The sequence below is a fragment of the Diadema antillarum genome, unplaced genomic scaffold (genome assembly GCF_040938485.1).
Source record: "Diadema antillarum isolate AM-2024a unplaced genomic scaffold, OU_Dant_1.0 seq00000934_RagTag, whole genome shotgun sequence".
NCBI classification, from domain to species: domain Eukaryota; kingdom Metazoa; phylum Echinodermata; class Echinoidea; order Diadematoida; family Diadematidae; genus Diadema; species Diadema antillarum.
Window position 1 is genome coordinate 540,867 of NW_027271785.1, and position 26,090 is coordinate 566,956.

Below are 26,090 nucleotides of genomic sequence, written 5' to 3' on the forward strand. Positions count from 1 at the left end.
ATGAAAGAGCATATATTCACTGTTTATTTGATGAAAATTAGTTTTAAAATGGCTGAGATATATAAAAAAAAGTGGTAATGATAAAAGGCGACAGGCTACGATTTTTATTCTCTCTCTTTGTTTCACCTTGTTTTTTTTTTTTTGATATCTCAGCCATTTCAAAACCGATTTTCATCAAATAATCCTTAGATGCCCCTTAGAATTGCATGCTCTTTGACATCTCATAGAGTGGTGTTTTTAATATCTAGCAAAACATTAAAAGATAAATCATCACCTGAACCAGAACTGTACACACCCTTTTTATCAGTTTATCTGTTTTTGCATTTTAACTCTTCATGTACACACGCATCAAGTGCGGACATTATGAATATCATAGTAATTATGTTAAACACATATAGATGTTATCACTGTTATCATGATTCTAATCTTAATTGTTTCACCGAAAAGTGGTATCATTAAAATACGGTATTCAGGACACATATGTCGAGGTTATCATTGCTGAATGCCTATCATTTTATATTACCTGACAAAACTGGAGAGCAATGCTACTGTCTTGTGTGAAGAGTTAACAGGAAATTTAGTCATTTACTGAAATTTGTCTTTAAATATTTCAAGGCATTGTACGTTGTACTTGTATTCAACAGGATTAGATTCATCTCAGAGTGCTCACTCAGTCGTAAACAATTTCAGAAACACATTAACAATGCGATGAATCACATTCTATTCCCAACCTTTTTGACTGAACTGTTTTTATAACTAAATTTATATTAAAACGGATAAAGAAAGTAAGAAATACTCAAGCGCTGACGCTCACACACACAGGCACAAACTGAAAATAGTTACATGTACTACAGCATGCACTGCACATGAACAAAACCATCATGCAGGTAACGCTTTCCAAAAAGTATAGTGAATATAAAGTCAGCATGGCAAAGCTTACAACTCACTAATTTTTACTTCTTTGAAATGTAATAATGAATTCCGACCACGTTTTAAATCTAACTCTGAACATATCAGAAAACCAATAGCATGTGCAATGTCTAAAATTTCATCTTAAATCAAATTCCACTCTAATGGAATGTGATCTTTCAAGAGTGTTGGTAAAGTTATGCGAGATGTAAAAAGATTGAATTTGATAAAATCAAGAATTACGCGTTTATTTTGATGAACTGAAAACATTATCTTAGACGTCATTTGGGAATGATTGGGTATTCATTGTTTCACTTGACTTCAGGTCGTTTTTCTCAAAGAGTGGAGTATTTTTCCCAGCGCTGCATGTCATCATATCTTTGACTGCTGTTCTAAATTCAGGAAAGCGAGCTGTATAAATGATTGGATTGGCACAAGAGTTGAGAAAGCCAAGTAACACCAGCACCTTCTGCAGAGAACTGTGATTGAAGGAGACAGGGACCCAGCCTAGGTTAAAACCGAGATAGGCGATCTGATTAGGACTCCAACATACGATGTAAATGGCGATCACTATAAACATCATTTTAATGACTCGTTCTCTCGCCACAATATGGAACGAAGGAGTCCCACGAGCCACCCCTCCAGTGCGTGAAACGTGGCCTAAGAGAGATGCTTGCTTCCCCAACTCACGAGCAATAAGTATTTGTGTGATGACCATTGTCAAGCACGGAATCACCATCTTGAGAGAAAACCAGTAGTAGGCGATAATGACCTGCCCTGTTTTATAATGGTAGTCCAGTATACATGTATGACTTGCTTCGTCTACAGATTTCACAATAACACCAAATAGTACAGAGACAAAAGACACAACCCACACAAGTATGATAAACATTGAAACACGCCGGCGGTTAAAATGCCGATTGAAATACAGCGGATAAACGACCGCTATGTAACGCTCCACAGAAATGGACATTAATAGATAAGTCGACGCAGATATTGATGTCCAGAGAAAGGTTCCAGTAGAGATTAGGCGACAATAAAGCTCTCCAAGAAATGATGTTGGGACTGATGACGCAACTGGCACTGGAATTATAAAAATCGAGGTGAGAAAATCTGCGCCTGCTAAACCGCCAATCAAAGTGTCTGTCGAACGACTTTTGGCTCGTCTTTTAAAAAGGACAGCCATTACAAGAAAGTTGCCTACAATTCCTGCAATAGCAAATCCCAGTTGGACATAAAGGCTTAAATTCCAATTTACGGGAATCCATTCCCAGGAAACTTCAGTTGCATCAAATCTATAAATATTCTCTCTTTTATTTTCACTGGATGTCGACACATCAAAGTACACCAGTGTTTGCTCTCTTGATACAGTCTTGGATAACCATTTTGAGCTGGTTTCATGAAGTAGACTGCCTGTAATGAATTCAATTCCCGCCTCGTTGTCAAGTAAGCTCGCATAGTCGGTCGCTGAGTCTTGATAGCCGTGACTTATTTGTGTCGTTGTACCAAACGTGACGAGGATCAGTTGTGCTGCAAAAAGCATCGCATATGTCATGGCAGCAAACCTGATAGACACCATGGTTTTGAAACGTTTGTCGCACTTATATTAGATTAGATCTGTGGGAGGAGCACAAAAGGAGGGATTAAGATTAGCTTCTCCAAAAGATATTACAGATATTTATTATGTTGCCTCCCACACGCGCACACATACACATGCAAACACATTGTTAGGTGATAAATGAATTTGTACACATATTTCAAATAAACATAACGTTTAATAGACAAGATTAAATCATGCTTGGATCTTTGCAACTGATTGACAGATTGCCCTACATCGACGTAAATAAGCTCTGAATTGATTAGTGTTTCAGTAGTACCCATGATAAAAAATCATGGGCGTACAAACTCGAGCAGGATTCGAACCTACGACCTCCTGACCACCGGACAGGCGTCATCCCCACTTGACCATCGAGCTTTCGCCCGAGAGCAAGTGTTGGTTCTAATCCTTATAGTATGCAGATAGTACTTCGTAATCATTCAAATTCATGAAATTCTTCCGTCGAGTTGTTTATTGCAAATGATTGATAAATTGGGGTCATTCCACGAGACCGACATCAATTATAGGTTCATGAGTCATACAGCCCACGAGTTATACGGTTCAGGAGTCATTATACAGCCCATGAGTTCGACACTACGCACAAAAGGCTCATGAGACCGACACTAAGCAAACAAAGCCCACGAGACCGACACTAAGCAATAAAGGCTCACGAGACCGACACTAGTAACAAAGAAAGCCCACGAGACCGACAGGATAAACAGCGCCATCTACATGTCAATTACCTGCACAGGGTGTTCCATGAACGGAAAAATAGCATACTGGCGGGTGCAATTTCGTCACGCTATCAAGTGAAAGATGGCAACCATCTACATACTAATTTATGAATGCTTTTTAGTGTTTTCCTCATATTACACGTCAATTATACGTCCTTATACATTTGTGCAATTTTGTTTCAAACTGATCATTGTGTTAAAAACATTTCTTTTTCAAAACCAAATGGAATATAAAACTTGTATGAAATGTGGAATATGGAACATGAATAAAAAACAAAAGATAAAAACAAACCAACCAACGCAAACACAATTTAAGATCCTGATCATTTCAGGGGGTTGGGGGCAACTGATGGGGTAACACCCTGGCAACTCTTCTTTTCCATCTCTCATATCTTCCTTATGCCATTATCAGGACACCCTATACACTTTATTGGTCTATAGGTAGCGCTGTTCATCCTGTCGGTCTCGTGGGCCTTCTTTGCTTAGTGTCGGTCTCGAGAACCTCTTTTGCGTAAATGTCGGTCTCGTGAGCCTTGTATGCGTAGCGTCGGTTTCGTGGGCCTTTTAAGTGTAGTGTCGGTCTCGTAGGCTTTGTTTGCTTAGTGTCGGTCTTATGAGCCTTTTGGGCGTAGTGTCGGTCTCGTGAGTCGTATAACTCCTGGGCTTATCTTACTTGATGTCGAACTCGTGGGCTGTATAACTGGTGGGCTGTATGACTTGTGAGCTGTATGACTCGTGGGCTGTATGACTTGTGAGCTGTATGACTTGTGAGCTGTATGACTTGTGAGCTGTATGACTCGTGGGCTGTATGACTTGTGAGCTGTATAACTTGTTGGCTGTATGACTCGTGGGTGTCGGTCTCGTGACGTGCACCTCCCGATAAATTGCCCTACATCGACGTAAATTTGTCAGTTAGTTGCAATGAAAACACTTCGACGGAAGAATTTCATTAATTTGAATGCAGGGATCTATTTTGCATAATTTAGAAAGTTGTGGAAATAAGGGTGATTTTGCCCTACCTTAAATGCAGGGAACAATAGGCCATTATGTACGGAATCTTCAGTTGCTAAAGGGCTAATGCAATCTTATTCTGTAACACTGGCGTAGCCACGGGGGGGGGGGGGGGGGGGGGGGGGGGCGATGATGGGGCGGTCGCCCCCCCCCCCCCCCCCTAAGATTTTGACCGGGGATTGGGAGGTGGAAAAAGTGCGTTTATACTGTATTCATGCATATGAAGCGGGTCTCCTTTTCAACCTTTCATCAAAATTTGATAAGATAATAAATTTTTTGAATACTTCGCTCAAAGTGTGCACCAGATCGATGAATTTCAATTCAAAATATGCAAAATCTCTTGTGCTTGGGAACGGATATCCACCTCCCAAACCCTCCCCCTCTGTGTCTCTTTCCCTAGCCTTAATACACTTTTTAAATGTACAAAAAAAGATTATGAATAATTCTGACTGCACAAGACTAATCACTTATATTTTGAAAACTCAAAGTTCCCTCAAGTACAAGGGGAAATTCCCCCTTGTAATCAACCCTTTTTCTCCCGTAGTCCCCCCCCCACCGTTTTTTTTGTTTTGTTTATGATTTCCCAAATATTTCATCAAATATGCGTATACGAGATATCTCAATTTCAACCTTAAAAAGGGAAAAGTTCCATCGTACGGGAAGGGTGGAGATTAATGTATAACACTCGCCCACGCCTTCTTCCTGCTCGCCCGCCCCTCCCCTCCCCCCCCCCCCCCCCCCCCCCTTGCATAGAAGTAGACTGTGGCTACACTTTGAACATAGACAGTTTTCCAAATATGACACAAAATGTGTGCACCAAAACGTTTAACTGCAATCAGAAAAATTATACAGAATCTCCTTCCACAAACTTGCTACACTTCTCTTCTGATTGACAAATTTCCAGATATTCCAACAAAAGTGTGCGCCAGATTGTTGAATTTCAGTTCTAAAAGCTCAAAACTGAAAAAAAAAAACCGCTCCCTTGAATATGGGAGAGGTATCTTGCCACCCTTCCATTGCTTGTTATTACCCTCTATAGACTTAGTACATTTTTGGGAATGACAATTTCCGAATTTTCCACAAAAAGTGTGCTCCAGATCGCTTTATTTCAATTCTAAAAAGCGGGAGGGGGAATCCCCCTTCCCCTAAGCTATTCCTCGCTATAGACTTTGTACATACACACAGATGATGCACATTCGGAATAAGGGCTATGTTCCGTGATTTTAACACTTCGATGAAAAAGTATTGCACCAAGATTTTGCACCAGATCGCTGAATTTCAGGTCTGAAAATGCAAAATCACCTTCGTGTGGTAGGGGAAATGCTCCTATCTACACCCTTGTGTGCCTTGTTGTTGTTGTTGTTTTTTTTTCTGTTTGATTGCTGAACAGACAGCGTTCATGATATTCAGTGTGAGAATATTATATTAATACAAGACGTTTATTTGAATAATATCATTTTATAGCCACATAGTTGAAAAATAATCGACATGAAAATATATTGCTACCTTAAACAAGTGGGACTGTTTCAATTCGATAAAACCGCACTCAAAAAATGCATCAGATTGCACCATTTGCAACGTCAAAATGCAAAAGTTCTCACCTCGGGAGGGGGACACCCCCTCCCACACCCTCCCCTTTCCCCTTGCTCGCTCCGCTCGCTCGGGCTCAGTCGCATTCATGATATTCAGAGTAAGAATTTATACAAGAAGTTTATCTAAATGATACCACTTTATAGGCAAATTGATCAATCATAATCTACACTAAAATATACTGCAAACTTAAACAAGTGGGACTGTTTCAACTTGTTAAAACACGCAAAAACATGCATAAAATTGCACCATTTGCAACATCAAAATGCAAAAGTTTTCATCTCCCACACCCTCAACTCCCCCCTCCCTCGCTCGCCCGGGGTTTAGTTGCGTTCATGATATTCAGTAAAAAGAATTAGTACAAAAATTGTATTTAAATTATACCATTTTATAGGCAGATTGTTAAATAATAATCTGCATCAAAATATACTGCTATACCTTTAAACAAGTGGGACTGTTTCACGTCGATAAAATGCGCAAAAACACGCATCAAACTGAACCATTTACAACATCAAAATGCAAAAAGTTATCACCGTGGGAGGGGGAACACCCCCCTCCCACACCCTCCCCCCTTCCCCGCTAGCTCCGCTCGCTCGGGTTCAGGCGCGTTCATGATATTCAGTGTAAGAATATAAGACATTCATTTAAATGATACCATATTATTTTTATGGCCAAATTGTTCAATAATAATCGACATGAAAATATATTGCTACCTTAAACAAGTGGAACTGTTTCAATTCGATAAAACGCGCAAAAACATGCATCAAATTGCACCATTTACAACATCAAAATGCAAAAAGTTCTTATCGTCGGAGGGAGGACATCTCCCTCCCACACCCTCCCCCCCCCGTGCAAATAAGCAATCGTATGTGTATTTTTACGGATAATTTCTTACTTTCATATATACATACACTTGATATAGGTAAATCTAAACCAATTATCAATAAAGATATATCACCCTTCAAACCAAAAGAACGGTATATTTGAATTGTCTCGAAAGCTATACCAATAATGGATGTGCAAAGTGGATGGAGCAAGGTGGAACATTTTAGCTAATGCAGGGGCGGATCCAGGAATTCCGTGAAGGGGAGGCGCCTTTACAAAAAAAGGGGGGCGATGCACGCCCCATATTTTTTCTTTTCATTTCTTTTGTTTTAACAAGAAAAAAAAAAGAGGAAGCGCGCAACCCTAACCCTAACCCTAACCATAACCTTAACGCCCCCCCCCCCCCCCCCCCCGCCCGTTACGTTTTCACACTCGAGGCCAGTTTTGGTCTGGGAGCAGGGCCGACGTTGCTTCGCTTCAACTTCGATCACCTATGTAGCTGCTGGATCTAATCGCTAGCAGACACCGAGTCTGATCTCGACTCATGCTTGTACGTCATTCATTATTATCGTCGGGTTGGTCATTGTGATGTGATAGTTCATAAGATTTGTTTTCAATTCCTCAAAAAATGTCAGAATTTATTTGTTTTTCTGCATGATTTAGTTTCAGAATACATTGAAAACTTTCCTATCTATAGATGGAAAATCACAACACGTTGAAAATATAAAAAAGCCTCGATTCTCTATAATTTTGAAACCATTTTAGTTCCATAACGGAAACAAGACAATTAAAATCCATGCAAGGAGGTACAATTAAGGCATATCTGATAGCACAGCAAATGAGAAGAGGGTATATATAATTGCCTTTCACGTTGCCCCGTTCCATATTTCAACTTTGGCTTGACCCGAAGGTCAGGGGCAAAATGAATTCATCATTCTTTTAAGTTCACATCATTTGAGAGAAAAAAAATTACACTGTCATTTGTTCATGGTAGTCCTAAAGTAAAACTATAGATCAAATCTTTTGCTTTACTCTTTGTATTCCTGGCATGCTTCGGCTGGACGATTTTCTTGTTGTTGTTGTTGTTGTTGTTGTTGCTATTTTTGTCCACATTGCCCAGAGTTCCCTGACTTCGAGAATTTGATCATTTATATTGAGCAAACATCACAGTAGTCATGTATGCTAGTGCAAAATCCTATGGATTTTATGCAAAACTGGTTGGCTCTATTATGCAAATGAACTTTCATGCAGTCAGATATGATTCGATAAGTAAAGCAAAGCGTTCAATCTACCGAATAATTTCGATAACAGCGTTTACTTACAGAGGGATGTAACCGGCAGAGTGTCGTTGGATCAATATACACAGATTCCCTGGCTCCCTGGGTTATGAGAAACCGTTCTGCCGTTCGCGAACATTGATATTCTGACAGAGTCGCAAATGAATTTATACCTTCCAAGGCCTCCTTATAATCTTATTGTATACACTGCACATGCGTAGATTAAGATGAAAAGATGATATCAACTCAATAGAAAGTGCAACAGGCGTCATGTTAATACACATTGATTTGGTCTACACATTCTGAACAACAATGGATTGAAAAAGTTTCCTTTCGAGCTATGAAGTGATGAGTGTCATCTGGTCAATTCTGTCAATTCGCCTTTTTGATTTGAAATGCGACCTCTTCATTACGAAGTATATAAATAGATAAATAAAAAAATACGTGGAGAAATAGCTTGTCACAGGATGAACCTACTTCTTGCAGAAGTCCCAGGGGCTCTCCGTGAGGATTAAAACAATTAAATCCAGTCATTTGTTGTGTGCAGCGTTTTCTTCCTTTCTGCTTGAATGCAACCATGCAACAGTTTAGGTTATTTCAGTTTAGTATAAATAAGATATAACATATATTTTACAGTATACTGAATCGACGTTTATGACAGTTTCGAGAGTTAGATTTACCTTGCCTCATTAAAAAAAAAAATGTCACAACCTGCAGTAATATTGATACAACTACTGATTCTATGCGCTCCCTTCAGCTTTTTTAGAATTATGGGATCAATCTTAACTTACGTAAAAGATGCAGAAGTCTCTATAATCTATCAAAAAGTTTTCCTATATGCACTTGGTAAGCGGACGCAAGAAAGCTTTTGTATCCATAAATTCCGTAGGCAGTCGGATGAAAGCCTAAAAATTTATTTCCTATACATCCGCTTAGTAGGTGCATGCTTTACTGCAAAAGTCATGATCTTAAAGTGCATTGTTGTTTGGCCTTCCTTCAAACGAGACATGAATGATAAAAGATCAAACAACCTATGAGGAGAACAGAATACATGCATTAATCGATTTGGTTAGGACCATTGTACAGTTACATGTACGTAGAAATATATTTATTTTTTATTTGAGAATCAATGCAGCAGAAGATGAGGGAGGATGCCATCTCGATCTCTGCAAACAGATCGATGTTAAAAGCGCAGTTGTATTGCTTTAATAGGCATTATTTGTATAGACTTTCCCGAGTCGCAGTGATAACAAAGACATGAAACATTTCTTTGAAATGTGGATAGGGTGCTTATAGAAGGAGCAGTCTAGAGAAGGCTTGATATATATATATATATATATATATATATATATATATATATATCAGAATTAGGTTTATCACGTGAAATGAGATAACGCGAAAGAATCCCTTTGCCGCAGAAGTGCATAATGTGAAGATAACTCTTATTTAATCATTAACATTAAACCAAAAATAAGTTCCCCCTAAACCAAATCGCTGTAATTCCTAAACCTGGAACCTTTGAGGAAATCTGAATACAGGGGCTTGTAGCCGTATTTCTAAGCTACTTTAAGACAACTTAACGCCCTTCTCATTCTCAACAGACGTTTTCATGTGATATTCAGTAGGCCTATAGATATCAGTCAGTCACGCTTCAGTGAGCATACTCTAAAGGCGAAATGGTCACTTTTTGAAGTTCGTAAGCTCGATATCATATGACTTCGAGTTAATGATATTTGAACAAATTTCGAATTTCCAGCATAAGAAGGCAGGCAACATACAGCTTATGTGCTTCCTATCGTACCATTATGACTTGTGTGCACAATGTCACGGTTGGGTGACCACGGGGTAAAAGTTGTCAAAACTGCGTTTTGACATGTTTCCCGTCGTAAGTTTTATCTTAAGAGATTGAATTAATGTTTTGGAAGGTTAATTACGATGTTGTACACAATATTTGTCAAATCACGGTTGAATGAGCACATTATAAAACAAAAATTACCACATTGAAATTGCGCAGTATGTACTGCTTTAATTCCATGCACTGAAAATCAACTGAATGACATTTTTATCACATGGGCACCTAACATAACCAAAGGACAGGCTAATGCCTTGGAAAGAGTTCAGAAACGCGTCTGTGGCATCATCCTAGGCAATGAGTATACCTCATATGAAAACTCCCTTAACGAATTACAAATCCCATGCTTAACGTCACGGTATGAGCAGCTCCTCCATTTATTCGGATGTGGTCTTCTCCATCCCCCCCCCCCCCGCCATAGAGACTTCTTGCCACCTTCACGGAATCAGATCTCCACACGCCAACTTCGCAATTCTCATGCCCTGAACACTCTTTTTTTGTAGAACTGAAAGTTATCATAGATCCACTATTCCGTCTGTAATTCGCCTTCTTGATAAACAATAAGTATTTTATGTTATTTAATTTGTTATAGTTGTTTTATGTATTATGTTGTATGTGAAAGTTGAAAGATTGGTTGTTCCCTGTCTTCTTTCACACATGTTCGCTGTACTCCCCAGGGCCGGAGCAATGTTTTCAAAAGTGTGGGGACCCACTTCCGGGTTTCATGAGCTAACAAGCAAAAAAAAAAAAAAAAAAAAGGTCCTCAGCTCATCTCTCCCCGTCCACTTCCGAGTTTCTTCAGCTAGCAAGCAAAAAAAAAAAAAAAAAAAAAAAAAAAGGTCCTCAGCTCATTCTCTCCCCTCCCATTTTAGTGCCACTTACGTACTTCCTGGTTGAAAAAAGTGTGGGGGCCCAAAGTGATGACACCTTATGTATTCCTTTGTATGGTGCACAAAAAGTGTGGGGGCCCGAGCCCCCACGGCCCCCAAGGCTGCGCCGCCCCTGCTCCCTATGTTTTTTTTTTTCAAATTCCTTTCCCTCCTTAACCACAAAACCAGTAACTGATTTATGAAAAGGTCATTTTGTTGGTCTATTAAGCCTTTTAGGCTTAAATTCTCTTTGTTTTTCTACCTTTTTATCAGACTGCATCATAATGTGCATTTCTCTTACTCTTCATGACTTATGAGATACACTGAAATATTGGTACATACAAGTATATGAGTATAATGAAAGTGCAATCTTGAATGTATTGTATAATCACATGTTTACAAATTTTGTCAAAAGCATTTTCATAGTTGTTTTATATTTGTATGTGAAAGTTGCAAGACTGGATGTTCCCAATTTTCTTCCACACATGTTTGTTGTACATGCACTCCCTATGTTTTTTTCTAATTATTTTCCCCTTTAACTGCAAAACCAGTATAACTGATTTATGAAAAGGTCATTTTTGTTTGTCTAGAAGCCTTTTAGGCTTTACTTTTCCCTTTTACCCTTTTTATCAGACTGCACTTTAAGGTATAGACTTCTTTTACTTTTTATGACGTATAATATGGTATATGGACATCTTGGTATATTCATGCGTAATTATATATGAGGATATATGAAAGTGAAATTGTGAATATATTGTATAATCATATGTTTTTAAAGTTTGTTAAAAGTGTTTTCGTAATATATTGAAAGTAATGAAGTCTGGTTGTAATATAGTGTATTTGATGTTTGTTTATGTAATATAACTTTTGATATGATATAGGTTTTCCAGGTCAAATATCCGCAATATCAGATCAAGCGTCACATTAGGTAATTCAAATGTCAATAGGGAAATCAAATGTCCACTTAGCAAACCAATATCCTGTAAGGTAAGTAAGATGTCCATAGCCATGTCAAATATCCACACAATGTAAATTTTCGTGTCACCTCAGGTCAATGAGAGCATATCACGATATTCATTTGTGATTCGGATGCAAGGTAAGTAATTTTGATATCAGTTGACTCTAAAACACAGCAAAGAGAATTATCTTTCTCAAGAATATGAAATCCTGATGAATATTATCAGGTACAGACAACTGCGTTTTCATTCACAGACAATCTGTCATGACTTTATTAAAACAAAGCGAGTCTCGCTCATTTTTTTTCTTTTTCTGAAGAACATGGTTTTTATTTTTATCCAGGGAATTCAAAAGAATGATGATACATAAATATAGAAATACGAAACTCGAGAAGCAATTTTGCATTTGCAGTAAAATGGCAGTAAAATATCTATGAACTGCAAGAAAATGAACAAAAGAAGTATCACATATTCATGGGGTGAAGCAAAAGAGTTAAGAATCATTATCACAAAGAGTGACTTCCTATTTTTTTCTGACCAAAGAAGTAAATTGAGTATATGAATATAAAAACGACCCAAGTCCAATTTTTGGCCAAATTCAGTTTTTCATGGGAAATTGTAGCTTATGCATGGACTCATCTTGTGTGTAAATGATAAATCCTAATTTCCCCCGGAAGTGCCTGAAATGAATGAGTTAAATCTTATATTAATGTAAGAATGAAGGACTTGGGTCATTCTTACATTCATATAATAGCGCCCTCTCTCATCCTTCTCTCATCTCTATAGCAGAATATCATGTATATGAATCAAAGAACGACCCAAGTCCATATGAATCAAAGAACGACCCAAGTCCACCACACAAAATGGCCTCTCCACAATTAATGTAAATGTTAATTGTCATAATAATACATGTTCTAATTTGTATATACAATGTTGCCTTCCCATCACAGATAAATAGAATATTATTGGACAAATAAAAAAGATATGAAGTTTTTTTTAGTTTACTCGAAATGATCCTCCATGGACTTGGGTCGTTCTTATATTCATATACTCAATTGTCCGACCTTGGAAAATCATATTATTAAAACATAAAGATATTCCATGAAATTCCTATAATAAGATTCACAAATACATTTTCTTTTTCGGTTGTTATTTGTATGTGTGCAAAGCTTTCAATAAATTTCATATTTCTTGTCACCGTAGTCTTGCATTCGATGTTGTTTGCTCTCCAGGCACAAGCACATAAAATTGTAGGCTATCTGAATCAAATTCATTAGCGAAGCAAGTATGATATAGTCATTCTAATGCCATTAGGGAAATCAAATGTCCAAATAGGTATATAAGCAGTCCATAGTCAAGTCAAATGTCCACACAAAAGAAATTCTTTCGTCATCTCAGGTCAATGAGAGTATCATGTCGGTCATAGGGAATTCAAATGTTACATAGGTAATTCAAAGTATCATTTGACTCGAAAACAAGATGATAAGTATTGCCTATGGAGACTATACCAACATTATGCAACACGATTAAAGTGACATCACCGAAATAACTTCGTTTCTCTTGTTGATTCTCAATTTCCTATCTAAAAAACAAAAAAAAAACATGTTTTTTCAGGTAATACAAAAGCAGGACTTTCAAAATGAATGGCAAGGTATGCATTGTACCACTTTTTAACCGGAAAAAAAAAGAAAAAGGGAGAGATAAAATGGGGAAGAGAAATGAGAGGATGGAGGGAGAAGAAAAGAGTTAGAAAAAAAAACCAAGAATATAAAATGGTGATAAATGATAATTGGTTATAGCCCCAATTGAAACCGTCCAACTTTCAAATTCCGTCCGACAAGCCGGACAGGAAACGTTCTTTAGAAAACCGAAACTTAAGAATTCACATCAAAATGACAGGTTTACATTTGTTTCAGAGCTACAGCACAATCGTATTAGGGGAATACAAGAATGGCCGTTCTGTATATATATATATATGAACTATTTTTTTCTATGTATGGGATGATGCAAAATATCACAAAAACAAGTGAAATAAGACTGAAGAAAATGACTTCCTTTATGTTTTAGACAATAAAAGTGAATAGTCTCATGCCAGAAATCTTCATTCTTTCGTATGAAATAATAAATTAATAATAATAAGTAATAAAATGCTATCATGAGATTAATGTCAGTTTAGCCCTACTGATTTTGTTTGTATGCATTCTTTTTAAAGTTTCAATAAAAATATGTTTTATCTTGACACCGTATGGACCTGTGTTTGTGTATGTAGCAAGTACATGAAAGACTAATTACTGAGGAATGCGTTTATGCATGTAAGGTTACCATTTATATGGTTTAAATAAGCAGTTTTTAAGACTATGGACATTTGAAATCACCATGTCACATTCGATCTCCCTTATGGGACATTGATCCAGTCATTTGGATACTTATTTGGCTATGCGGCATATAAACTGCCTAGTCTGATATTTGACATGTGCTACATGGACATTCCATACCTACATGGACATTTGAACTGCCTATTGCTACCCGCATTGTATTGTGGACATACATTCATCTCTCATTCAATACACATGAACATTTGAACAATGTGTTTGAGCCAGTGGACAGTTCACTTGGAAAACATGTCCTAAACGATACAATTACCTATGTGAAATAATGATTTTGTGATTCAAGAAAGCACTGTCTAGTAGGGAATGGACACTTGAAAACATTAGTTGACAATGGTTTCTCGGCGCATTATTCTCTGTAATAATTTGCTATGCAACATTAGGAACTGCATTGTCTCTTGTCTGATATTTGTGCGGACATTTCATACCTAAGTGGACATTTGAATTGCCTAATTTGATACCATATTCTGTCATGAACATTTATTCAGTTGAATGGACATTTGAACTACCTATATTTGACATTTGGTTTATCTCGGTGGACATTTGACCTGGAAAACCTGTAATATAGTAAAATGAAAATGCAATATTTGATGAAATATATTATTATGAGATGTTTTTAGTGTTCAATAATTTCATTAATTTTTTCAACATTTTGGAAAATTTAGCTGGATGGTTGGTAAAAAGTTTTGTAATTGCTGTGCAATAACGTCTCCTTTTTTACACCCCTGCATATGTATTTTTTGTTGCTGTTGTTGCTTAGATTAAGGTTTTTTAATAAATATTCATAATCCATTGTTGTAAAGAAAAGTGATTGCATTGAGTAGTTTTTTTTCTCTGTTGTTGTACTGTATTATGTATGTTTTTTTTGTTGATTTAGATTGATAAATGTATGATTTTATGTACAATTTCTCAATATGTTTATTGTAAACACTTTATTATTTGTGCAGTACTGTGATTTTTACCTATATATATATATATATATATGTACTCTGTAAACTGAATGTACTTCAGCCTCTGGGCTGCCAATTTCAGGTACAATAAACCTCGTCAATTCAATTCAAAACATGTAAGTGAATCAGTATTCCTATGAAATTTGTTTCAATATTTTACGCCTCAATGAGCACGTGGGCTTGGAAAATTCCCTTCATACTAATAGATTGAATTCTAATAACTACCTTTTGTTAAGTATTGAAGCATTCGTCTAATCTGGAATGAATTCCATGGTGTTTTTCTTTTTATTGACTGCAATATAATAGATATATTTTTTCGATTCTATATTTCATATTGAATAATTTTGTATTCGGTTGATTAGTCAGTGTGTATTATATTCAATGATATTTTTCATTCTGTGGTGCAATGTATCGATTGATTATTTGGGGTTTTGCAATTGATTTTGTATTGTTTGTTTTCTGCCGAATAAAATAATAATGAATAATGATAAAATAATTCTGATGTTATTTGGATAAAAATCCCACTGTGTTACGCTTCAGTGAACACAGTGACGATCAATCATGCAAATTAAATCATTGGGATCTCGCTAATGGATATTGATTTGGCGTTAACATCTTGATTCTTGGTGACATCCTGAAGTCATGCATTAACTCGTGGTTAAAGAAAATAAACAATGAAAAGTCGCCAAATGTCACTTTTGTTACACGTTAATTTCCTCCGTTGTTAAAAATAAGGTCTGGCAGGAAGGAGACATATACTGTCTGCACTTTCATACATGGTTGACAAAAGAATACATGCCCGGATCTTGGACAATATGATTACTTAACATACATGTATTCAACACACATGACATGAACATGATGAGGTTTCTTCTGTATAAGCAATGTGTCTGAGTTTTTGCAGACTTTCTCTGTGATAATTATGACAATATATATATTGCACTTTGGGTAATATGTGCATTAATTACTTTACATATTAAAATTCTTCATAAATAGGAATTTTTGTAAACGTTAACAATTCAATTCGTTTAAAATTTCATTAACAATAATCTGTGTAACACAAAATTGACACTTGCTTGCAATAATGCAATAACAAAACGCGTTTCCCTATTGTTGAATTGTAATAATTATTTGTTTCTGCATCCCTATACATGTATACTGTGAGAATATTCAAATGTATTCTTATATGGTGAAAACTGATGCAGAAATGTAGCACTTATTATTGAATTGACAGCCTGTGTATATACTGCAGTGAGTTACTGGATATGCCTACATGTATTGAAGTCACCAAGAAGCAAGAATCTACCACCAAAACCTTGTCGCAGTTTCATTACAAATTCTTTTGATAGGGACATTTCTTGTGCTCACTGAAACATAACACTGTGAAATTTTAATCAAAATGAAATTAGACTAATTCCCCACAAATAATTTTGAAATCTACACAACACATAAACTTAATTTAGTCCATATACAGGGTAAAAGGGTTTTCCACATGATCACTCTACATGCACATCGGTCTTCAAGCCAATTAATGAAAAAATGTCATCCAGTTGATGCAAGTGCACAAAACCAAAGCACTACTTACTGCATGATTTAAATATGATTTTTTGTTTGTTTTATAATGTGCTCATTCAACCGTGAATTGATCAATATTGAGTGCAAAAGTCATTCTTAGCTGTGTCATGGGAAACATGGCCAAACTGCCATTTTTGCAATTTTTACCACGTGATCACTTGACCGTGAAATTTTGCCAACAAGTCATAATGTTATGACAGGAAACGCATAAATTGTATACGTGGCATGCCTTCTTACTCTGGAAAATTGAAATTTGTTCAGATATCATTGACTCAAAGTTACGACATAGAGTTTGTGAACTTCAAAAAGGGACCATTTGCTTTCACTGAAGCGTGACCCGAAGATATCCATTGAATTCCACATGTAAAATAGCTTGGAAGTACAGCTACTTGCCCCTATTTTTAGATTTCCTCAAAGATTCCTGATTAAGAAATAACAGCGAACTGTTTTAGGGCCAACTTATATTTTTGGTAAGTGTTTATTTAGTGCTATGTATCACCAGTAACAATTTAAGGTCATCACAATAGAAGCAGGTATGAATATCAAGCTGTCATTACAGCTCGAATGAAGTAGCAATGCAATGTATTACCGATAATAACACGAGGGCATTACACTAGAGGCATGTATCAGGGGCGGATCCAGGAATTCTGTCAAGGGGGGCGTGACTAACTTTTTGGTGCCACTTCCGGGTTTCATTTCATTTTTTTTTCTTTTCATTTCTTTTGTTTTTAACGAAAAATAAAAGGGGGAGGCGTGCGCCGGTTGCTTCCCCCTCTGGATCCGCCACTGTGTATGAATATCAAGCTGTCATTACAGCTCGAAAGAAACTGTTAAAACAATGTATAATCGGTAATATGGGTTTTCCCGGTCAATTTCATACTTTTGTTATTCCATTTCTTATTCCTATACAGCATTCAATTTCACGCATTCCACGCCCGCAGCACTGAATCAACAATCAAATTCAAAATCCGGTCATTCGAATTCACTATCGGAGCATTCATATTCACTATCAGAGCATTCACATTTAAGAGAAGAACACGCATTTCAGCAATGAGCATTCAAATTCATCTCGTGTATATTTATCATTTACAGTAAGCTTTTAATAATTATATTGGGATTTCTAGGTCCACATGTTCATTATAAAATTTTATAAAATGGGTTCAAGAATGTAGCCAACTGGAAGCGCTGAAATGAGTCACGTGTGCGTGCATTAATTTCTTACTAACATGCACGGGCCGGCCCGCCGTGCAAAAAAGCGTAAAGTCACTGACGTCCAACGGCGTAGCCAGGATTTCATCTTAGGGGGGGGGCGGTTAGTCTGCGAGGGAGCGAAGCGACCGACCCGAGCGAGCGGAGCGAGCGAGGGGGGAGGGTGTGGGAGGGGGGTGTCCCCCCTCCCACGGTAAGAACTTTTTGCATTTTGATGTTGTAAATGGTGCAATTTGATGCATGTTTTTGCGCGTTTTATCGACGTGAAACAGTCCCACTTGTTTAAGGTAGCAGTATATTTTGATGTAGATTATCATTGAACAGTTTGCCTTTAAAATGCTATCATTTAAATATGCTTCTTGTATTAATTCTTTTCACTGAATATCATGAACGCGACTGAACCCGAGAGAGCGGGGCGAGCGAAGGGAGAGGGGAGGGTGTGTCCCCCCTCCCACGGTAAGAACTTTTTGCATTTTGATGCTGCAAATGGTGCAATTTGATGCATGTTTTTGCGCGTTTTATCGACGTGAAACAGTCCCACTTGTTTAAGGTAGCAGTATATTTTGATGTAGATTATCATTGAACAATTTGCCCATAAAATACTGTCATTTTAATATGCTTCTTGTATTAATTCTTTTCACTGAATATCATGAACGCGACTGAACCCGAGAGAGCGGAGCGAGTGAAGGGGGAGGGGAGGGTGTGGGAGGGGGTGTCCCCCTCCCACAGTGAGAACTTTTTGCATTTTGATGCTGCAAATGGTGCAATTTGATGCATGTTTTTGCGCGTTCTATCGACGTCAAACAGTCCCACTTGTTTAAGGTAGCAGTTTATTTTGATGTAGATTATTATTGAACAATTTGCCTAGAAAATGGTATAAGTTAAATACACTTCTTGTATTGATTCTTTTCACTGAATATCATGAACGCGACTGAACCCGAGCGAGCGGAGCGAGTGAAGGGGGAGGGGAGCGTGTGGGAGGGGGTGTCCCCCTCCCACAGTGAGAACTTTTTGCATTTTGATGCTGCAAATGGTGCAATTTGATGCATGTTTTTGCGTGTTTTAACGAGTTGAAAGAGTCCCACTTGTTTAAGGTTGCAGTATATTTTGATGTAGATTATTATTGAACAATTTGCCTATAATATGGTACAATCTAAATACACTTCTTGTATTACTTCTTTTCACTGAATATCATGAACGCGACTGAACCCGAGCGAGCGGAGCGAGCGAGGGGGAGGGGAGGGTGTGGGAGGGGGTGTCCCCCTCCCACGGTAAGAACTTTTTGCATTTTGATGTTGGAAATGGTGCAATTTGATGCATGTTTTTGCGCGTTTTATCGACGTCAAACAGTCCCACTTGTTTAAGGTAGCAGTATATTTTGATGTAGATTATCATTGAACAATTTGCCTATATAATGGTATAATTTGAATACACTTCTTGTATTAATTCTTTTCACTGAATATCATGAACGCGACTGAACCCGGGCGAGTGGAGCGAGCGAGGGGGGAGGGGAGGGGGTGTCCCCCCTCCCACGGTGAGAACTTTTTGCATTTTGATGTTGCAAATGGTGCAATTTGATGCATGTTTTTGCGCGTTTTATCAACATGAAACAGTCCCACTTGTTTAAGGTAGCAGTATATTTTGATGTAGATTATCATTGAACAATTTGCCTATAAAATGCTATCATTTAAATACGCTTCTTGTATTAATTCTTTTCACTGAATATCATGAACGCGACTGAACCCGAGAGAGCGGAGAGAGCGAAGGGGGAGGAGAGGGTGTGGGAGGGGGTGTCCCCCCTCCCACGGTGAGAACTTTTTGCATTTTGATGTTGCAAATGGTGCAATTTGATGCATGTTTTTGCGTGTTTTAACGAGTTGAAACAGTCCCACTTGTTTAAAGTTGCAGTATATTTTAGTGTAGATTTTTATCGAACAATTTGCCTATAAAATGGTATCATTTAAATAATCGTCTTGTATTAATTCTTACACTGAATATCTTGAACACTGTCTGTTCAGCAGTCAAACAGAAAAAGCATGCACACGAGGGTGTAGATAGGGGCATATCCCCTCCCACACGAAGGTGATTTTGCGTTTTCAGACCTGAAATTCAGCGATCTGTTGCAAATTTTTGGTGCAATACTTTTTCATCGAAGTGATAAAATCACGGGATTTAGCTCTTATTCCGAATGTGCACCATCTGTGTGTATGTAGAAAGTCTAGTGAGGTAGAGCTTAGGGGAAGGGGGAATCCTCCCGCTCGCGGAGCTTTTGCGTTTTTAGAATTGAAATAAAGCGATCTGGGTATAGCCACAGTCTACTTCTATGAATGGCGGAAGGGGGGGGGGGGAGGGGCGGGCGAGCAGGCAGAAGGCGTGGGCGAGTGTTATCCCCACCCTTCCCCACCCTTGGAGCTTTTGCCTTTTTAAGGTTGAAAGTGAGATATCTCGTCTACGCATATTTGATGGAATCAATATTTGGGAAATCACACACACACACACACACACAAAAATGATTGGGGGAGGGGGGACTGAGGGAGGAAAGGGTCGATTAAAAGGGGAAATTCCCCTTTTACATGAGGGAACCTTGAGTTTTCGGAATATAAGTGATAAGTCTTGTGCACTCAGAATTATTCATAATTTTTTTGTAAATCTAAAAAGTGTACTAAGCTGGGGAAAGAGGCACAGAGGGGGAGGGTTTGGGAGGGGGTATCCCCCTCCCAAGCACGAGAGATTTTGCATATTTTGAATTGAAATTCAACGATCTGGTGCACACTTTGAGTGAAATATTCAAAAAAATATCTTATTTGATGAAAGGTTGCAAAGGAGACCCGCTTCATGTGCATGCATACAGTATACACACATTTTTTTTTCCGCCTCCCAAATCCCCGGTCCAAATCTTAGGGGGGGGGGGGGGGGCGATCGCCCCCATCGCCCCCCCCCCCCCCTGGCTACGCCAGTGCTGACGTCACAATGTTTACGCTAGCAGTGCACACTCAATCAGTTGTTACAAGTGCGTCGCGCGCTACTATACGCGCTGTCAATCCTGTAAACAACTTCTAGTTCGGGCTAGCTGCTGCTAGCCGGCCTTTCTTGAGCATAACATGTGGCGTACGTACGCTTATACGTACAGTAATTATATGTGCGGGATTTCCGAGTGCGACGTGCGTAAATGTTTGGGACGAACATCTTCGGACATGCTCACTTTTGAGCGAGTGCTACATGTAGCTGACTGGTATTGACCCACAAAGGTACATGAAAAATGCTGTTAGTTTTCGACCCATTTTATAAATCAAATAATACACAGGTTTGAGTTCGTGACGTTAGTGGAGATGCAGCTCACTCTCGGGTATTTACAATGTAGTGCTACATGCACTCGGCTTCGCCTCGTGCATGTTTCACAATTGTAGATACCCTCGAGTGCGCTACATCTCCACTAACGCACTCTCACCTGTGTATTATTTGTATATTAACTCGGGCTTCACGATGAGGAATATAATAGGCACGTTAGGTACTGTATAGGCCTACAGAAGTATCAGTAATGAGTATAATAGGGAAGGTTGGTTAACACCTTCGGAAAAAACAAACAATTTCGACTACATTGAAACTGATAACATGAACATTGTATACGTCTTTTTTTGTTGTTCATTTCTATCTTATGAGTTTACTTTTGCTGGACTATGTGAGATCATTGTGTGTCAGTTTGTCTTCCATTGAAGCATTGCCATTGTGTGGTTAGTGCTTGGGGCGTTGTCAGCATGCAGTATCATCGAGGAATATGATAAGGTTGTCGTTGTGTTGTTTGAATGCAGCTGATTGTACCTTACAATTCAAAATTTAATGAGATGAAAAAGAAAGAATATTCCGACGTGAACACATATCAATGTAGAATCTTTAAACAGTCATAATTACAATTTATGCAAGCCTTCATGGGTTGTGTATGCCCTTTCTTCTTTCTTAAAACAGGTCTCTTCAAAAGCTTAATGAAAACTATACATATGCATGCCCCCAATCTAACTAAATTCAGGACTTCTTTTAAATGGAATGCAGTTATTCGGAACCTGGTTGCCTATTCACGAATTTGAAGGACCGACGAGATTCCGTCGCCAGCATGAGCTGACTTTGAATGCTCATTGCTGAAATGTGTTCTCCTCTCTCAGATTTGAATGCTTCGATAATGAATTTGAATGTTCCAATAGTGAAATTGAATGACCGGATTTTGAATTTGACTGCTAATTCAGTGCTGCGAGCGTGGAATATTAACTTGAATGACAAAAGTATGAAATTGACAGGGAAAAAATATAATTTGAGGTCCCTACACTAGAATCCTGTAGTAATATACAGCTGTCTAGTAAGTTAGTACAATGTATCACCGGTAATACGTTGAAGTCATCACACCAGACGCCCGTATTAAAATCCAGCTATCATTACAGCTCGAATAAATGTATTTCAGGTATTACTTTGAGTCTATCAGACAAGAGCCCGTAAAAATTTCCAACTGTCATTACAGCTCGAATGAGGTAGTAAGTACAATATTATCACTGATAATACTTTGAGGTCATTATACTATAGTCGCAAGTATGATTATCGAGCTGTCAATACAGCTCAAATGAAGTAGTAACTGCAATGTATCACCGGTAATACTTTGAAGTCATTACACCTAGAGGGGCGTCGGAATGTCATTTTTTTTTCTTTTTTAGCGCAAACGTCATGATTTTACAGCAAAGTAGCTACTGGTAAAGTGAAATACAAACTATCATTGATTTTTCATACAATAATACATTAGAGCTATGCTTGGCGTTTTCTCTAAATTTTAATCACTCTTTGTTCATCTCAACAGAAATCTATGGCAGTCACATAGACTTGAAAAACCGAGTGTTTTGTCATAGCCTGATTACGTTATTGTCTCAGAATAATATGGCACACAGGTAGTTTCCACCATGGCACATTAGGCTGTTTTTTCAGAGTGGGCTTTCTAACCTCCTCGATGAGGTTCTGAAACCCGCTAGCTGTATAAATGGGGTATTGGAATATCCAGCTGTCGTTACAGATCGCATGAAGTAGTTGGAAATATGGTCATCACCAGTAATACTTTGAGTCATCACGCCAGAGTCCTGTATGAATATCCAGCCTTCATTGCTGCTTAAATGAAGTAGTCGGTAAAATTTATCACTGGTACTACTTTGAAGCCATCACTTTTACAGGACCGAGGAAAATCGAGTTGTCATGACAACTCAAATGAAGTAGTTAGTAGAATATATCACCAGGAACTGTACAACTTTAAGGTCATCACACTGGAGGCCCCTTGGAACATCCAGCGGTCATTACAGATCGAACAAAAATATTAGTAGTTAATGTATCACTGGTGATACTTTGAGCTCATAATACAAGGGTTAAGGGCTAGGGTTAGGGTTAGGGTTAGGGTTAGGATTAGGCTTTAGGGTTAGGGGGTTAGGGCTAAGGGTTGGGGTTAGGGTTAGGGTTATGGTTAGGGTTTGGGGGTAGGGTTATGGTTTAGGGTTATGGTTAGGGTTACGGTTAGGTGTTAGGGTTAGGGTTAGGGTTAGAGTTATGGGATTTCACTCTAGGTGACCTCAGAGTTAAGAACCCAAATTGGTAGGGTTAGGGTTAGGGCTAGGAGGTTTCACACTTGGTGACCTCAGAGTTTAGAACCTAAATTGGTAGGATAGATAGGCCTAGTATGGTTAGGGTTAGGGTTAAGGTTAGGTAAGGGTTAGGGTTAGGGTTAGGGTTAGGGTTAGAGTTACGGGTATTCCGCAGTATATGAAATATATAGTGTTAGGGTTAGGGTTAGGGTTAGGGTTAGGGTTAGGGTTAGGGTTAGGGTTGGGTTAGGGTTAGGGTTAGGGTTAGGGTTAGGGTTAGGGTTAGGGTTAGAGTTACGGGTATTCCGCAGTATATGAAGTATATAGTTAAGAGTTGAAATTAACAGTGTAGATAGGTCTCATCGAGACTAACATAATTCAAAAATATCAGATCTTAACTCCCAGTAGTTTTTGCTCGAGCCGTTTTTAAAGTTACCATTTGTTTTGTACATAGAAAAATGCAAAAGCGTCTGGAAGAAAAACTAATTATAGTTAAGGATTCATTCTTTAGTAAAATGTTAAGTTTGGTGGAGGGTCCATCATATAAAAGTTTGAAAGTGTAAGTGTAATTAGTCTTCGCGCCAGGCGACTTTAAATTTTTTTATATATACTATATGTACAATATTTGAAAGGGCGTGGAAGGAAGACTAAACTTAGTTAAGCACTCATACTTAAGAAAAAACTTAAGGTCTGTACAAAGTCCAAAATATATAATTTTCAAACAGCGTGTTTCTACAGAACCCCAAATTCCGGGTCTATCGGATTGTATCCGATAGAGGGGGCTGTAGAAACACACCAGTAACGGTTTCTTTCCGATGCAGATTCCGATACCGATTCCGCTTAACTTAACCGTCTAATGAGGTAGTTCTTTCCGGGGCAGTTTCCAGTGTCAGCGCTGTAGAAACACGCCAGGTTCAATAATCCGATACTGACCCGGAAGACAATCACCAGTTTGACATACACGTGCACGGTAATGTGGCCATGACTTTTATGTTTTGCATGCATGCTGCAGCTACCTAAACGTTAGTTGGGTGTCTCCAACACGGCCGAGTATCAGGTTCTAACGTTACTAGTCACAGTTTGCCTCAGATTTGACAAACTTGTGAAGAAAATACTCTGAATTTTAGCATAAAGAAAAGACACACGAACAGGGGTAGGGGTGTTATTTTTACACAGTTGCGCTGTGATTTTAAAACCAAGGCAACTAACACTAGTAACAGTTAACGTTAGATTCGAGCTAGATCTACTACTCAGTCTAGAACCTATCGCTAGTTCTACGACTTAGTACGAGTAGTGGCACTGATGTCCGAGTACGACTAACTTGTTACATTCTATTATTGACAATACTATACTGCTACTAGCGCTAACAATGTCAATACGTGTGAGATGCACATTGGGGTCTAAATAGATATTCTAGGCCTAATTAGTAATACTTTTTAGTTCGGAAAAGACAAACTCTAATCAAGTCTAGCACTAGCAAACTAGTGTTAGGGTTTGCTTTACGAACTTTTTGTCATTATTCTAGAGGTTCGTTACTAGGGTCTTTTATAGTTTCTTAATCCGACAAAGAATCAAATATGGATCTTGGTAGGGCCTATAAAAATACGACGTTTCGTTAGTCCGAAAATGAAAGGAAATTAAAACATTGATTTATCGAAACATTTGAAGCACATTTTGTCAATCCAATAACGGAAAAAGTGAGTCCACTTGGGGTGTAACGTTAGATGTCTAGTTAACGTTAGATTTAGAGACAGGGTGCCTAACTAACAAACTTTAAAATCAACGCTATCTAGTAAAACGACAACCGTTAACTGTTTTGTGAGGCATCGAGGCTAGCAACAGCTACTTCTATTCTAAAATCTAACGTTGACTTGGAATATAACTAACGTTAACGTTACAGTTCTAGCAGTTAGTGTAGTAAGCAAATAATCAACGTTGGTGAAGGTGATGGGGCAAACTGTCACTTCCGAGGCGATCTGGATGTAGCTATCTTTCCGAAGCGCAGCTGAGGAAAGATAGCGTACACATTCAGATCGCCGAGGAAGTGATAGCTTGTCTCATTGCCTGAAACTAAAAGTTGATTATTTGCTTTATATTCCACATCTAGGGTCCTAGAAATTCCCATTTTATTCCACATCTGAAACCGTTTTAGCTGTCTTTAGGTATCCCTAAGGCTTAGGCTACGTGTGCGCGTAGATGTTTTTAACAATGAATTTGCTGCGAGCGCCGCGCGGCACCGAAGTGAAAGTGCGTTGCACTGTGTACTATCAAGTGACCTAGGTCACATGATAGTCCACAGTGCAACGCACTTTTATTTCGCGCGTACTCATCTTGCGTTAGGACTGTGTGGACTGTGTGGAGATCAGCGAAACAAAAGGGACTATCAACATAGAGTGTAACGAACTTTTCTTCTCAGGTGATGTGATGGGCAAAACTACGCTTCATCACGTGATCAGCTCTGGACCAATCCTATTGCAACATTCTTAGAATGTGGAATAAATAGCAAATGTTCCATAGACCCGAGTTTCTACCTGAATTAAATCCTACCTGCTCAAAGAAAGAGGTCTAACGTACACAGTTAACAGTTAACATTAGCCCTACTAAAAGGGGCCCTGAAATTCAAATGCATGTTGATTTGTGTTGATTTAAAATGCCCTCAAGTTCTCAACATCACTTTATTGGTGAAACGAATATTCTAACGTTATAAACATTCCATTTATTTTTAACGACTTTTTCTTTTTAGTCT

The 26,090-nt window shown here is 38.3% G+C and overlaps 1 protein-coding gene across 1 annotated transcript; it reads right to left on the bottom strand.

The window, feature by feature from the left end:
* Positions 1 to 1,164: 1,164 nt before the first annotated feature.
* On the bottom strand, positions 1,165 to 2,488 carry LOC139741564 (QRFP-like peptide receptor). The gene has a single exon (XM_071652149.1). The coding sequence runs from the start codon at positions 2,486 to 2,488 to the stop codon at positions 1,184 to 1,186; it is 1,305 nt and encodes a 434-aa protein (XP_071508250.1). The 3' UTR covers positions 1,165 to 1,183.
* Between the last annotated feature and the right edge of the window lie 23,602 nt (positions 2,489 to 26,090).